At 52.6% G+C, this 15,957-nt stretch overlaps 2 protein-coding genes across 5 annotated transcripts in view; one reads left to right on the top strand and one right to left on the bottom strand.

The window, feature by feature from the left end:
- Positions 1-7,971: 7,971 nt before the first annotated feature.
- LOC118356044 (coiled-coil-helix-coiled-coil-helix domain-containing protein 2-like) lies at positions 7,972-8,620 on the bottom strand. Its single transcript, XM_035722466.1, has one exon. The coding sequence runs from the start codon at positions 8,618-8,620 to the stop codon at positions 8,153-8,155; it is 468 nt and encodes a 155-aa protein (XP_035578359.1). The 3' UTR covers positions 7,972-8,152.
- A 4,113-nt stretch (positions 8,621-12,733) lies between these two features.
- PKD1 (polycystin 1, transient receptor potential channel interacting) overlaps positions 12,734-15,957 on the top strand; it is a 40,862-nt gene continuing 37,638 nt past the window's right edge. For all 4 annotated transcript variants that reach the window (XR_003523340.2, XM_027613505.2, XM_027613503.2 and 1 more), the window contains exon 1: positions 12,734-12,948. Coding sequence is in view for 3 of the 4 variants with exons in the window: in XM_027613505.2 (XP_027469306.2) it covers positions 12,734-12,948 (215 nt within the window). In the remaining variant the exon portion in view is untranslated. The remainder of the gene's footprint in view (positions 12,949-15,957) is intronic.

The following is a 15,957-nucleotide window of genomic DNA, read 5'->3' as shown; positions in this document are numbered from 1 at the left end:
TGTTGCCTGAGGGAAACCAGAAAGGAGTTTGTGTCCCCTAGGGTTGGGGGCTCTAGGTAAGCTGAGTCCAGGGTGGGGGCTAGTGCTAATGGGGGAACCAGGAAGAGAGAGTGGGGAGCCAGGAGGGGAGGAAAGCTGAAAGCAGCAGAGGAGAAATACTTGACCTTGAAACCTTTAAAATTAGGAGAATATGTGTAAAAACCCAGGTCTCTGATTTCTTTCAAAAGGAGAGAGTTCTAGGTCCCCAGATCATGCATTCTTCTTGCCTCTTGCCTTCCAGCTGTCCTCCTAATCTTTGATCATTATGTCCCTTGGTTCCTCTGTTTGCCATCTGTCTCACTCTCGGGAATGTAAGTTCTCTGGGTACAGGAAGCAGCTTGTCTTGGTCACTGCCATATCCCTGGCAGCTGGCTGCGGGCCTCAATAAACTTACTAAGTCGGTGAAAGAAATATGAGTTAGGAATGGGCCCCACTTCAGGAGGACACATCATTGCTAACAAGGATAAGGCAGACTATGTCGCAACGTGCAGTGAGGCAAGGCTAATAATAATCAAATAGCGAGAGCCGGGCTTTGTGGGGGAGGGGCATTTGCTCCAGACTCTGAAGGTTGAACAGGAGTCCAACAGGAGAGGAGACAGAGAGACTTGCTAGATAGAGGGAATGAATACGTACAAGCTCAGAGTGCCTGTAGGTGGGCATTTTGAGCAGAAGAGGCCAAAGTGTGATCCGGTTGCTTGGAGGAAATCCAGGTGGTAAGACAGGAGGGGGCTACATTCTAAAGTGAATTTGAATGTTTAGCCTAGGAGCTTGGAAGTTGTTCAGTGAGAAGTAGGCAGCCATGCATGGTTCCTGAGCAGAGCAGCAGAGGATACTGCTACAGGGGGTGTAGGAGGTGGGAGCATGGTGCAGCCTGTAGACAGGAATGTGAGTTGAAGGGGTGGCAGTAACCAGGGGGGAGGGAATAGGGACAGAGACCTCCCAGAAATACAGAATCTGTAGGCCTGGGGGTGAGGCAAAGAGAGAGCCCCTGGGGCAGAGACAGTGGAGTGTTGAGGTCCATTATGAACAGCAAGTTCTTTGCTGCCTCTCCCAATCGGGCAGGAAGGCCTCTGTCCCCGACCTCCAGCTCTGTGATTGCTCTGACCAATACATATGGCAGAAGGGGCCCTGTGTGCACTTCTGGACCCAGACCCTACAGACGGGCAACCCCTACTTCCTGTCTCCTGGAACACTCATTCTTGGAACCGGGCTGCCATACTGTGAGAAAACCCAAATAGCCTTGTGAGGAATCCCAGGTGGAGAGGAACCCACTTGCCACCCAGGAAGTCATCCTGGCTATTGGTGCTCTGGTCCTGGTGAGTTCCATGCAGAGTACAAATAGCTGTCCGCACTGAGCCCAGCCCAAACTGCAGATTCAGGAGCACTGGGGGCATTTTTTGTTTACACAGCAATAGATAACTAGACCAGGCTGCCTGCAAGGGGGAGGAAAAGGGCCAGTTTGGTGGGAAAGGTCAGGAGGGTGGCTGTGGGCTGGCCCTGAGATGCCTGGATTGTCAGGCTGAGCTAGAGTGCAGCGGGAGGGAGGGGTGCCCACGGCCCTCAACCCTCCTGGCTTAGGTCTGGCTCCGCTGGACAGGCAGAAATCTACATGTACCCATATCTCGGCAAAGAGCTGGAGCAATCCCACATCTCTTCCTGTGTCACTCTGGATCCTCACCCCAGCCCCCTCTGGTGGCCCCCATTCCAGGTACTTTCACAGGCCTGGCAACCCCAGGTTCTGTACGCTGCCTTCTGACTTGCCCTTCTGGGGGCCTGGCCCCTTGGTCCTAGAGTGACGTGTGCCATGAGTCCCAGACACAACAACCCTTTAGGATCTATGGCCTGAGGCTGTCTCTCTCTGGAGCCCCACTTTCCAAGCGGGCCAGCTTTACCCCCACATCCTACTCACCTATAGGGCCATGGTGTTCAAGCCAGGTGGGCTCAGGCAGGGGTGAGAGTCTTCTTGACCTTCCGGGCTCTGCTTGGAGCGCCCCCCCCCCCCCAACAGGCAGGTAGCCTTCCCTGGCACCTCCCACCCCCGATTCTTTTTTTTTAAATAATTTTTATTGTTATGTTAATCACCATACATTACATCATTAGTTTTGGATCCCACCCCCGATTCTTGCTCCACTCACGTGGACACTGACATTTGCTCTCCATTGGTTCCTTCGGGGGCTGCCTGGCCTCAGCCCCAGCCTCTAGGCCTCCTGAGGACAGCACCCAGCCTGCCTCCACGAAGCACTGAATGGAGAGGTCTGTGACCGAGCAGGATGGGGCTAGGCTGGACTTCAGGGGTCTGTTAGTAAGGGGGGGGTGAAGCTCCCAAGCCTTGTGACCCCAGAGTACCTCTCATACATCAGTCCTAGGGAATTCAGCTGTCTGTGATCTCAGGGGAAGGACCCTGGCCAGGAATGTGCCAGCAGGCAGAGGCCCCACACTGGATCCTGGGTGTGCTGGGGGACCCCGGGAGTGTGGTGTCTCTAGACCCGCTCCCCTCTCCCTGAAACGAGGGGGTGGGAGGAGCTGATCTCTGAGGTCCCTTCCAGCTCCAACACCTTATGTTCTATGAAATCCACGTGAATGTTGCTATAGAGACCGCAGAGAGGAACCGCCGCAGCTTGGAATTGGACCTCCACCCAGGAGAGAGAAGAGTCACCCCAGGAAACAGCTGATGTCAGAGGTGTGCTCGCCCCCTCCCCCCCACGCCCAGGTGCACAGGGGCCACACCGAGTATCCTTCTCCTGCCAGGACACACCCCACCTGCCACGCACTCACCTTTGCTGCACTGAGGCCCTTCTGGGCAGGTGGTAAGGGGTGGCCGTCCACCCCTGCCTCCGTGGGGAAGGGACTATTGTGTGAGGGCTGGGGCAGTGGGTTGTTTTCTTGCAGATGTGCCCACAAGATCTGCCCTCAGGCTTTCCTTCCCACGGCAGCTCAGACACTCACACCCGAGTGCTCCTGGTGGTCTCAGGATGCAAAATGTGCCTGCCGGAGAGCCCGCCCGGGGCAGGGGTGGGTGCCGCTGCTCTGCAGCGAGGCCCGGGTGGGCAAGACCTCTGGCCGGAGGAGCACAGAGCAGCCCAGCCGCCTCCTGGCTCCAGGCTCTCCGGGCAGCTTTGCAGGGGAGGCACACGTGTAAAGGCATAAAAGGGACGCCCCGGTAACTATGACAACCGCTGAAGTCCCAGCCCTGGCTGCTCCTTCCCCGGGGCCAAGTGCTCCGCTTGCATCCTCTCTCCTTTTTTTCTTGGTTATGAAAGTGATATATGATTTTGGGGGGCTTGTCAACAACACAAAAGGTAAAGGCAAGAATAAAAGTCCTTGTTCCTTGACCCTGTCCCTCCCGGGGGTAACCGTTATTAGGGTTGGTAGTGGTGACCGTATGTATGAGTCTCCCGTGACAAATATCTACCACAAACATGGTGTCACCGCAGAACAGCCCAAATGTGTTCTCTTACGTAGACTCGGGAGGCCACGGTGCGCAATGAAGCTTCTGGGGCCGAAGCAAGTCTGGCTCCTTCTGGGAAGAATCCTTGCCTCTTCAGCTTCTGGTGGCCTCCAGCTTTCCTTGGCCACATCCTTCCAACTTGCCTTTCCCGAATCACTGGCCTTTGTGTCTGCCGTTCAAATCTCCCCTTATAGGGACACTTGTGATTACATTTAGGGCCCTGCTGGATCATCCAGGATAACCCCTCAAGACCCTTAAATGAATCACACCTGCAAGGTGTCTTGCCGGGCAAGGTCACATTCACAGATTCTGGAGATGAGGAGCTGGATCTGTCTGGGAGCCACTGTTCAGCTTCCTCATCACCATTCAAGTTGTGTGTTTTGGGATTTTGTCTGAAATAAAGGTTCTTGGCTGAGACAAACCTAAAAATCACTGGACGATGGATTCCTTTTCCTGTGCTGTCTTTATCCAGTTTGTTTAGATGTTCAAATTATGCTATACTAAATACGTTGCTTCATGCATACATATGCATTAACATATGTATATAACATCACAATTACCTGATCTTTGCACATTTGATAAGATTTTCCCCAAATCAGATCTGGATGAAGTGTCTTTTCCCGGCATGGCTCTGATATGTTTTCAATTTCTTCCTTTATGATTGGTCTATTTGGGGTTTTTACTTCTGCCCAAGTCAGTTTTAATAGTTTGTCTTGTTCTAACACATAATGATCCTATCTAGATGTCAAAAGTTTAAAACAATTGCATGTAATTTTCTTTTGTAATTTTTAATTCTATTTCTGTGAATAAACCTATGTTCTTAATCGTAACGGTTCGTATTTTATTTTTATCTCTCAGTGACATTTGCCAGCAGGCTCTTTTAAAAAATCTTTTGGGTTTTTTGTTGTTGTTGTTTGTTTTTTCAATGTCGGGCTTGAACTCACAACCCTGAGATTGAGACCTGAGCTGAAATCAAGAGTCAGACGCTTAATGGACCGGGCCACCCAGGCGCCCCATAATCTTAGTAGCCTTAAATATTAAAAATAGCTTTTGAGGGTGCCTGGGTGGCTCAGTTGGTTAAGCGACTGCCTTCGGCTCAGGTCATGATCCTGGAGTCCCGGGATCGAGTCCCGCATCGGGCTCCCTGCTCAGCGGGGAGTCTGCTTCTCCCTCTGACCCTCTTCCCTCTCGTGCTCTCTGTCTCTCATTCTCTCTCTCTCAAATAAATAAAAAAAATAGCTTTTGATTTTATTAATTCATTCTACTCTTTTTTTTTTTTTTTTAATTTACGCTCTTGGTCCCCGGCTGGCTCAGTCAGTGGAGCATGTGACTCTTGATCTCAAGGTCATGAGTTTGAGCCCCATGTTGGGTGTAGAGATTACTGAAAAAAATAAAACTTAAAAGAAAAAAAGTGTATAATTTGGTAAGTTTTTACATATGTTTTTACATAAAATAACTAATATATGCGCTTAGATTTCAATTTTCTTCTATTTTGTTTTGGTTTATTTTATAGTTGTTTTTCTAGAATGTTGACATGAATGCTTAGTTTATAAACTAGCTTGATTTTTCATGCTTAATAATAGAAAAAGTGATGTTATCAGTTTCTCTCCATGTATAACTTTGCACCCCACAGATTTGGTAAGATGTATGCTCATTACTATTCATTTCTATACAATCTGATTTTCATTTTGATTTTTTTGCCCAAGAATTATTTGTTTATTTATTTAAAGATTTTATTTTTATTTATTTGAGAGAGAGTGAAAGCGAGAGAGATCACAGAGGGAGAGGGAGAAGCAGACTCGCTGCTGAGCGGAGAGCCAGATGCAAGGCTCGATCCCAGGACCCTGGGATCATGACCCCAGCCGAAGGCAGATGCTTAACCCACTAAGCCACCCTTATTTATTTTATATTTATTCATTTGAGAGAGACAGAGAGGGCATCTAGAGCATAGCAGCGGGGAGGGGCGGAGGGAGAAGCAGACTTCCTGCTGATCAAGGAGCCCAACACAGGGGGCTTGATCCCAGGACCATGACCTGAGGTGAAAGCACTTAACTGACTTAGCCATCCAGGTGTCCCTGCCCAAATGTTGTAATGTATGGTGATTAACATAACAATAAAAAATAAAAAAGAGAGGGTATTTCAATTTCCACATGATTAGATCTCTAAAAATCAACTTAATTGAGGCATAATTTAGCTACAATGACATTCACTAATTTTAACTATACAATTTGTTGAGTTTTGACAAATGGAGAATTATTTGACCACCACCATACTTGTGATATAAAACATTGTTTTTTTTGAAGATTCCATTCATTTATCCGACAGAGAGAGACACAGCGAGAGAAGGAACACAAGCAGGGGGAGTGAGAGAGGGAGAAGCAGGCCTCCCGCTGAGCAGGGAGCCCCACGCGGGGCTCGATCCCAGGACCCAGGGACCACGACCCGAGCCGAAGGCAGACACCCAACGACCGAGCCACCCAGGCGCCCTAACATTTTTTAAAAAATTATTTATTTATTTGGGAGAGAGAGAGAGAGAGTGCGAGCATGAAGGTGGGGAGGGGCAGAGGAAGAAGCCGACTTCCCGATGAGCAGAGAGCCCGGTGTGGGGCTCGTTCCGGGGACCCTGGAATCATGACCTGAGCCGAAGGCAGATGCTTAACCAACTGAGCCACCCAGGTGCCCCTAAAACATTTTTATTACCCCCCAAATTCCCTCATGCCCCTTTGTGATAATTCCTTTGTCCTACCTCTTATCCCTGGCTACCAGTGACCTGCTTTTTTGTCACTATAAGTATTAGATATTTAAAGATTTTATTTATTGGGGCGCCTGGTGGCTCAGTTGGAAGCAGACTACCGGTTGAGCAGGGAGCCCGATGCGGGGCTTGAGCCCAGGGCTCTGGGATCATGACCCCAGCCAAAGTCAGATGCTTAACCCACTGAGCCACCCAGATGCCCCATAAATATTTAAGAAACAACTTTATCGAGTTCTAATTGGCATCCAATAACTGCACATATATTTTTTTAAGATTTTATTTATTTATTTGAGAGAGAGAGAATGAGAGAGAGAGAAAGCACATGGGGGGGCAGGGTCAGAGGGAGAAGCAGACTCCCTGCCAAGCAAGGAGCCGGATGCGGGACTCGATCCAGGGACTCCAGGATCATGACCTGAGCCGAAGGCAGTTGCTTAACCAACTGAGCCACCCAGGCGCCCTAACTGCACGTATTTTAAGTGTACAATTTGGGGCACCTGGGTGGCCCACTTGGAAGAGCACATGACTTGATCTCAGGGTCATGAGTTTGAGCCCCACATTGGGTATAGAGATTACTTACATAAATAAAACTTAAAAAAAAATAAAGTGTACAATTTGGTGAGTTTTTACATATCTATACACCCATGGAACCATCACTGCAGTTAAGATAATGCTTCCACATTTACCTTTGCTTCTACATTTACCTTTCAATTACCTGGATTGTCAAGGTGCCCTGCCCTGGCCCAATATCTTCTGCAGACAGCTCTTCAGGCGTCTGCTCAAGGGGCATCCCTGCGATAGGGTGGGCTTGGGGGAGCCTCTGCTAGACTCAGGATGTGGTGCAGTGAGCAGGTGAAAGGACCCAGAGCCATTTTAGAGAACATTGCTGCCGAAGACCACTTGCTTGTCTAATCATTTCCTCTGATCTTGCCAAAATATTGTTACAAAACATAGAACGTATTAACTGTGCTGTTCAAATTCTCTTTACCTTTACTGACTTAAAAAAATTGTCTACTTGCTTTGTAAAGTTCAAAGGAAGACGTAAAAAAGTCTCCCACAATAATTTTGTGTATCTCCTTTTTTTTTTTTAAGATTTTATTTATTTATTTGATGGGGGTGTGGAGGGGAGGCAGGGAGAGAGCACACCAGCAGGGGGAGTGGCAGGCAGAGAAAGAGGGAGAAGCAGGCCCCACTAACCAGGGAGCCTGACACAGGGCTCGATCCCAGGACCCTGAGATCATGACCTGAGCTGAAGGCAGACGCTGAACCAAGTGAACCACCCAGGTGCCCCAATTTTGTGTATTTCTAATAGTTCAGTTGTGTATGCTGATGTTCTATTTTTGAGAATGCAATGGGTCACTACATATTCTACACAAATTATAACTTTCATCAGCGTAAAAATAAAGGACCCCCCCTTTTTTGGGGGGAGAAAATCACTTTTTTTTTCTAAAGATTTTATTTATTTATTTGAGAGAGAGAGAAAGCACGAGAGGGAAGAGGGTCAGAGGGAGAAGCAGACTCCCGGCTGAGCAGGGAGCCCGATGCGGGACTCGATCCCAGGACTCCAGGATCATGACCTGAGCCGAAGGCAGTCGTTTAACCAACTGAGCCACCCAGGCGCCTGGAGAAAATCACTTTATTCTAATTCACAAATGAGAACATCACAAACGGTGATTTAAGGAGGCACACAAATAACTGCCCAACCCCAAATTCAAACCATCTCAATGAACTTCTATACAGTAAGAACAACCTTTTTTATTCCAATTCTGAAGAAAGCTGTATTTAATGATGAAGGAGAAGCTTAACTGGTGGTTTTACACTTTATATATTCACCATTCACCATCAATTATATTTTTATGCTAAATTAACTTGGTTATGAGAGATGATTTTCCTTATCTTCAATTTGAACTTCTTGATTAGGCTAATCCATTTGCAAATCTGCACTGTTTCAGCACCTCGCTGAAACCTTCACAAAGCTTCAGGTCACCCTGGTTCTGGGCACACTCCAGAAACTGTTTCATCTCATAGCGGCATGGGCCAAACTGCTGCTGCTCCTGGTATGCCGGCTGAGTTCCCTGAAGCTCCTGGTAAGTGATGTCAGGCCTTGAAGGCTCAGCATTGCCTCCTCCACTGAAGCGCCCAGTGATGGCATGACCTATCGTGTGCCCGACAGCAGAGCCCACAGCCACGCCAACTGCAGTGGTTGCCATCTGGGCCATGAGCCCTGGCTGCCGGGGCACAGCAGCAGGTGAGCCAACAGCAGCTGGTGGAGCCGCTGCCGGAGGCTGAGCTGCCGGCGCTGGTCTAGGCGCCGCTCTCATCTGAGGTGCCCGGCTGGCCGGAGGGGCCATGCGGGAGGTGCGGCTTTGACTTCCATGCGGCATGGTGACTTGCAGAGCAGCTCAGTAGGACCCCCCCTTTTTTTAATCTTTTGCTTTAGTTCTATTTTCCTGGTATTAAACTTCCAACCTACCTTCTTTATGTCTTTATTTTCCTATTCTTTGTTATTTGTCTTAGTTTTGTCCCTGAAAAACAACATTTACTTGGATTTAGTATGTCTTCTCATTATAAGAATCCTTGTTCTTTAGTAGGGAAATTTAACTAATTTACATTTATTATGATCACTCATGTGCTTGGTCTTGTTTTGCCTGTTCTGTTTAATATATTGATCCATTATTTTCTTTTGTAATCCTTTCCTGGGCCGATCAGGTTTTCTTGTGTCCACCCTCTCCAAGTTTTCCCTTTTATGCTAACAGTTATCATTAACTATTTTTTGTTTGTTTGTTTGTTTGTTTAAGAAGGAGAGAGGGAAAGAGGTGGGGAGGGGCAGAGAGGGAGAGAGAGAATCTTAAGCAGGTTCCATGCCCCGCACAGAGCCCGATGCTGGGCCCCATCTCACGACCCTGAGATCATGACCTGAACTGAAATCGAGAGCCAGATGCTTAAGCAACTGAGCCACCCAGGCACCCCTCATTAACTATTAATTAAAAACTTTAAGGGGTGCCTGGCTGGCTCAGCTGGAAAAGCATGCAGCTTTTGAGCTTGGGGTTGTGAGTTCAAGCCCCACACTGGGTGCAGAGGTAACTTAAACAAACAAATAAAAAAAAAACTTTAAAAATCCCACCTTAAAATCTATTTTATCAATAATTAAAGAATCTTCCAATGTCCTCCTCTCCGAATCTAACAAGATCTTTGGCACATTTTATTTTCTCTGTTTGTTGAACTAGTCTAGAATTTCATTTCCAGATAATTTCTTGCTTAAGCATGTCCTATTTCAGAAATCCTTTAGAAACAATTGCATGTACTCCACAACCACCTTCAAAACTTCATTTAGACTTGATTAATCTGTTTTTCTCATTTTGCATCTGTTTCTTATGGGTCTGTCTTCCCTTATCTTGACTTTGTCACTTGACTGGAATTAAAAGCTTAGGTTGGAAATATAATCCCAGAAATGCCACTTACTTTCTGTGTGACCTGGCAAATTTCTTAAACTTTCTGTGGCTTAGTAACCTTATTTATTTTTTTCTTTTTCTTTTATGTCAGCTCTACACCCAATGTGGGGCTTGAAGTCATGACCCTGAGATCAAGAGTCCCACGCTCCAACCACCGAGCCAGCCAGACACCCCAGTTACCTCATTCAATAAAGGGAATAGGACTAGTAGCCAGCTCCCAGAGTTGTGAAGACTCAGTGGAATAAGACAGTGAATGAATGACGGAGAAGTGAAGGATGTGAGTTTCCTCCTCTCATCTCTCAAGAAGCTCTCACCACTGATCCACTCCCTGTGCTCTCTCGCTGTCTCATTCACTTCTCCCTCTCTGCTGGCACTCTTCCCTCAGCGTGGAAACCTCAAGTCTCTACTACGTTAAGAAAAAAACCTTTGCCACTGCGCTTTCCTCTCACATCTAAGCTTCTAGAAACAATGGGCCACATGCCACGTCTACACTCCCTCACTTGTCACCAACCTGCTGGCATCTGGCTTCCTATCTAACCCCTCCACTCAAGGTGCCCTCAGTAAAGGTCATGGGTGAACTCCATGCCTTCAGCTTTGCTCAGGTGACATGGCAGGATTGAGGTACAGGATGACCCTGAGGAGTAGGGGCACTGACATACCTGGGGACAAGTGTTCTGCCTGCAGTAGATAACTCATAAATATGTGTCCCCTGAATGTGTGATGCAAATCAGCACATAGAATAGGGGCTGGGGAAGCTTCCTGGAGGAGGCACCTCAGCTGAGTCTGCAAGCATGAATAATCATGGAGGTGGGATGGAAAAGTGTTCCAGGCAAAGGGAACAATATGGGGAAAGGCTAGGAGGTGGGAGGCTGTAGAGGGTGCTAGAAGACCCAAGTGGGGGTACATGAGGGGCTGTGCAGTGAGGGAGGACCAAGGGGCGATGTGCGGCTGCACTGTCCCAGCCCTAACTCTGTTCCTGCAGCCCGAGCCCCTGCTGGCTTCTCCCCTGTAGCCTTTCCCTTGACCTCCACATGCTGTGCCTCAGTTTCCTCCTACTTCTCTGGGGCGCTCTTGCTCGGACTCCCTCCCAGCCCTCTTTCTTCTCTTCTAGGATGAGGTTCCCTGCCTCTGGAGTTTTTCATCTGCCCCAGGTCTGCTCACCCCTTCCCAGCTTCACACCCTGGCTTCAGTTGCACTCTGGGCACCTTCTCAAGTGACCTCAGTTGCCACGTGTCCAGAACCTCCTCCTCAACTTTCCCTCCACGTGTCTCCTCCCCGAGGGCATCTCCACCCATCCCAGGACCCAACGGCCAGGCAGGGCAACCTCTGAGCCTCCTCCTTCTCTTCCCAGTCCTAGGGCTCCTCCCCCCTTCCCCTGCCTCATCCCATCAACCCCACCTTGGCTTAGACCTCATACCAGTGTTTCCAAACTGGGTTCCCAAGCACTTCCTCTGTGACTCTGCATAAAAACTTTCCTGAAGCCCAAGAGTTTCGCAGGCTCTACAGTCCCTCCCTCTTCCCCCTGGGGAATTGGTCCAAGAGGCTCAGAGTTGGAGACAAAGGGCGTTGTGGGAGTTGAGCCCTGAGAAGGGACCACAGCTGCCAGAGCTGGACTAACACCCCCCCCCAGGCCACCTGGAGATCCTCTCCTTGTTTCTGGGTCCTTTGACTGCCAGCACATGGCAGGCGACCTAGTCCCTGTTTATCCCTGGCCTTTGCCTGCACAGGAACCCCACCCGTTCTTTCTTGGATCTTTCCTGAGAGCTGGCCCTGAGCTGGATGCAATCCTCCCTCAGCCCTAAGACATTGGTTTGCTATTTCCATTACACAGATGAGGACAGTGAGGGATTTGGGTGCCAACTCATGCCGAGGTGAATCGCAGAGCTGCCGGTGTCCCACAGTGAGCCTGCTTGGACTCTCCCAGTGAGAGGCAGCAGGACATGGGCCCAGCACTTGTGGGTTTAGTTGAGGTTCACCAGCTAGTTTAAAGAGAGAGAACACAGAAAGGGAGTCTCGAAGTCTTGGGATGTAGCCTGGCACCAGGTCTCAGGACAGTGGGATAGGGTCCTCCCCCATGTGGGAGTCTGCGGACTTCTTCCTGTGACCACTCGGCCAGCTTAGGTCAAGCATCCACCTCATACCCACTAGCAGTTACTCTCCATTCCCCACCCCCAGCCCCGAGAGCCACGAGAGTGCGTCGTTTTTACATTTGGTGGGACGCAGGTGCGCTGGCCGCAGAGGCAGCTTCCTGCCCTCCGCCGGCAGGTGCGCGGCGGAGATGCTGCCCTGGCCCCCCTACTCCCGCTGAGGCCCGCCTCGGGCGTCGCCTCTGTGACAGCGGGCACTGGCCCCCACACCGCGCCGGCGCTCTGGAGGAACGGTAAGAGAGGACGCCGTGCGTTTTTCCCGAGCGCCTACCATGTGCCAGGCGCTTGGAACACGGCGGAGACGCAATGGGACAGAGGGGGGTTATCATTGCTGGTATTGACACAGCCGTGACGCTCGCGGCTGCGGAGGGCAGAGGGGCGCGGACACGGCGGGGACTTGAGGCCGGAGGGCGCGGGAGGGCGCGGAAGGGCAGCAACGCAGAGGCCCAGCAGCCGCCACCGCCGCTCCCGGCGGAGGAGAGCCGGCGACCGCGCTACGCCCCGCCCACCCCATGAGCGAGGAGGGGCGGGGCCCGATGACGCCCCGCCCCCGTGCGCGACCGCCCTGCGGAGCGAGGGGCGGGGCCTCCGGGCCGCCCCGCCCCGCCCCGGCCGCCCCGCGCCGCGCCGGGAGGAGGAGGAGGAGGAGCGGCGGCTGCGGGCCCGCACTGCAGCGCGAGCGCGCGACTGGCCGGCGGTGGACGCAGAGCGCGGCCGGGCCCGAGCGCCGAGCGGGCGTCGCGCAGGTAGACAGGCCGCGGCCGCTGCCGGATCCCGCCCCGCGCCCCGCCATGCCGTCCGCGGGCCCCGCCTGAGCCGCGGCCACCGGCGCCGGGCGGGCTCGGGGGCTCGGGGGGGCTCGGGGCCGGGCCGGGGCCATGCGCGCGCTGCCCTGACGATGCCGCCCGCCGCGCCCGCCCGCCTGGCGCTTGCCCTGGGCCTGGGCCTGTGGCTCGCGGCGCTGGCGGGGGGCCCCGGGCGCGGCTGCAGGCCGTGCGCGCCCCCCTGCCTCTGCGGCCCGGAGCCCGGCTCCGCCTGCCGCGTCAACTGCTCCGGCCGCGGACTGCGGACGCTCGGACCCGCGCTGCGCATCCCCGCCGACGCCACCGCGCTGTGAGTACCCCGCCAACCCGCGCCGCGGGCCGGGCGGTTGCCATGGCGCCGGGACTCGGGGGCGCCCGGGGCGTGGGGCGGTCTCGGCGCGCCTGTACCCTCGGCTCCGGGGAGAGGCCCGGCCGGGCAGGCCGCCGGCCTGGCGGGCCTCGCAGGGCGTGGGCGCGTCCCCGGCCTCCGAAGGGGAAACGGAGTGCGGGCCAGGCCTCTCCCAGGGCGAGGCTCCAGCAAAGTGAGGTCGGCCCGACTAAATAAGGAACACCCGGGACCGCGGGCGGTCCTTAGCCCCCCTGGCCTGGGCCGGGGCGAAGCAGAAGTATCCCGGTTTCTCTGAACGCAGAAATGCCCCACCTGGGGGGCTCCGCAATCGCGAGTTGATGGGGGAACCTGAGACAGCGCGCGGGGGCGGGATGGAAGGTGTTTGAAGGCAACCGGCCGGCACTTACACGCTAATTAGGGACTAATAGAATGCAGCCTGGCCTGGGGGATGCTCTGCACCTGGGAGGCCTGCAGCAGGAAGCTTGGAGGAGGAGAGCTTTGTCTGGGATGGCGGGGAAGGCTTCCCGGAAGAGGTGTCTGGACAAAGATTTGAAAGATGTGTAAGACTTGGCCTGATGCTTAAGGAGGAGTGACAAGGTGGCCTCAGGACGGGAGGAGGGAACCGTGTGTGCAAGGTCCGGAGGCTGCATTTGGTCATGTGTGGGTGTTAAGGTACACCCTAGTGTGGCACTAAAAGGGAGTTGTGGGGAGGTGGGCTGGGCTCAGAGGGCTCTGATATGATCCTGGGGAGAGTGGGCAGGTAGGGTTGTAGGAGTAGTTTAAAACGCTGAAGAGCTGTTTTCAGGTGTTTTGTGAGCCCTGTGCCCCGCTCTGGCTGTGACCCTCCCCTAGCCCTCTGAGGCATAGGTAGTGAAAACTCCTCTACGGCGCCTGGGTGGCTCAGATGGTTAAGCGTCTGTCTGCCTTCGGCCCAGGTCATGATCCCAGGGTTCTGGGATCGAGTCCCGCATCGGGCTCCCTGCTCCTTGGGAGCCTGCTTCTCCATCTGCTTCTCTCTCTCCCTCTCTCTCTCTCTCCTCCTCTGTCTCTCAAGGATAAATAAAATCTTTAAAAAACAAAACAAAACTCTTTTACACACGAGAAAACAGACTCAGGGGATGTGACTTGCCCAGGTAACAAGCCGTGGCCAGCACATGGCAGAGCTGGGATTGACGGAGATGCTCAGGAACCGAAGTTGGAATGGACAGGGTGCAGGGGATCCGGATTTGCAGACAGTTGTCCTCGGGCTAGGGCCAGGCTCAGGGCCTGCTGATCTGCATTCCCATGGCCCTCTTTGGATTTCTTGGGCACTTTCAGCTACCGAAGCCAGGACTCCCATCTGTCCTTGGCCACATGCTAGAATCCGCTGGGGAGCATTTAACATCCTCAGGCTTGTGAAATCTGGGGATGGGTCCTGGAATTTGGTTCTGTAATATTCCCTGGGTACCTCCATTGTATGGCCACCTTTAATTAGGTGACCCCATGGTCAGTGTTCAGATGAGTTTGGATGTTGGGGAGTAAGTGAGTGAAGTAGGGGTGGGTATTTCTCCTGGGTGGTCTGGATGTCCTTGGGGCTTTGGTGAGTGGGATGGGGGTAGGGGAAGAGCAGGTTCTCCAGGATCAGCTGGGAGCCATGGCCCGGGGCAGGATGGGGGGTGTGTGTGTGCTGGGGTCACACTGCGCCTGTCGCTTTGCTACCTGACCCCTTGAGCATTCACCATCCCCTCTGTCTCTGTGGAGATGGGCCTCTTGCCTGCACCAGCATAATTGGATCAGACCCCCCCCAGCCCCACCCCTCCGCTCTTTGTTTCTGGATACCGTGGTGAAGATACCTCCATCTCTGGTGGGGTGGGAGCTGCTGAGGTCAGGCCTGGTTTCTTCTGGTTATTCTCTGCTTCCCCAGCAGCTGGTGCTGAGCTGGGTAGGAAGTAAACAGTACAGGTGGCTCAGTCAGGGGCCTGCAGCAGGTTCAGGCTCTGGAGCCTCTTGGGCACAGTGATGGAGCCCAAGACTGTTGCTTTGCGTGTGTCTCTGTAGGATCTGCTCCTGGGTTTTGGAGGTCCTGGGAGCTGGTGGCCTGGCCCGGCCTGAGCCGGCAGGATTCCCGGGGTTGCTGGCCCCTCTGAGCTTGCGATGGAACCCTGAGACACAAGTGGATGGGGAACGGAGGAGACCCCATGCTGTTCTTTACACCCCGAAGCTGCCTCTGGGAGATTTCTGGAGGCTGGGGACCAGGAACCCAAGGGAAACTGGGTTCTCTCCTGGTCCTGCTGGGTTCAGGCCTGGTACCTCTGTCATGAGCCAGACCTGGGTAACCCTTGCCTGGGTTAACGGTGCTGCTGGAGGAAGCCTGAGACAGATGACGTTACTCAGCAAAGTGTTGCTGTTGTCCCGTTTTTAAAGCTTTATGTAGAGAATTTGAACAGACCCAGAAGAAGTAGACAAAATTGTGTGCTGAGCTTCATGGACCCGTCGCCCTCTGTCCTGCCTCTCCATGCCCCACCTCTGTCTGTCTTTGAAGCAGTTGCCAGCTGTCCTGTCCTTTGACGTATAAGCATTTTGGGGTGTCTGGCCACACCGTGGTCACACCTAAGACCGTGAGCGATTCCCCAATCCCGTCCGTGCCAGCGTGTTTAGGTTTTTTGTTGTCTCCGTTTTTTTTTTTTCAGTCGTTTGAATTAGGATCCAAATAAGGTCCACATGGTGCAATTAGTCCGTGTCTTTTGTCTTCTGATGAGGTGTCCACTCTCCCTCATCTTTTCCCTTCCTCATGCAACTTGTTGAAACTGGCTCCAAGAGCAGCTGGGTTTGGACTGCGCCTGTGTCCGCTCCATGGTGGCATCCCCTGTGTCTGTTTCCTGTAGCCGGACAGTTGCTCCAGAGCCGTGTTGTATGGCAAGCCACATTTCACATCCTCTGGAGGCGCTTCTGACCATTGGCTCCTGCGTTGGACAGGACCGCAGAGACTGA

The sequence above is a fragment of the Zalophus californianus genome, chromosome 10, assembly GCF_009762305.2.
Source record: "Zalophus californianus isolate mZalCal1 chromosome 10, mZalCal1.pri.v2, whole genome shotgun sequence".
Taxonomy (NCBI): domain Eukaryota; kingdom Metazoa; phylum Chordata; class Mammalia; order Carnivora; family Otariidae; genus Zalophus; species Zalophus californianus.
Note: the sequence above shows the minus strand (reverse complement) of the source record. Positions and strands in the feature narration are given on the sequence as shown.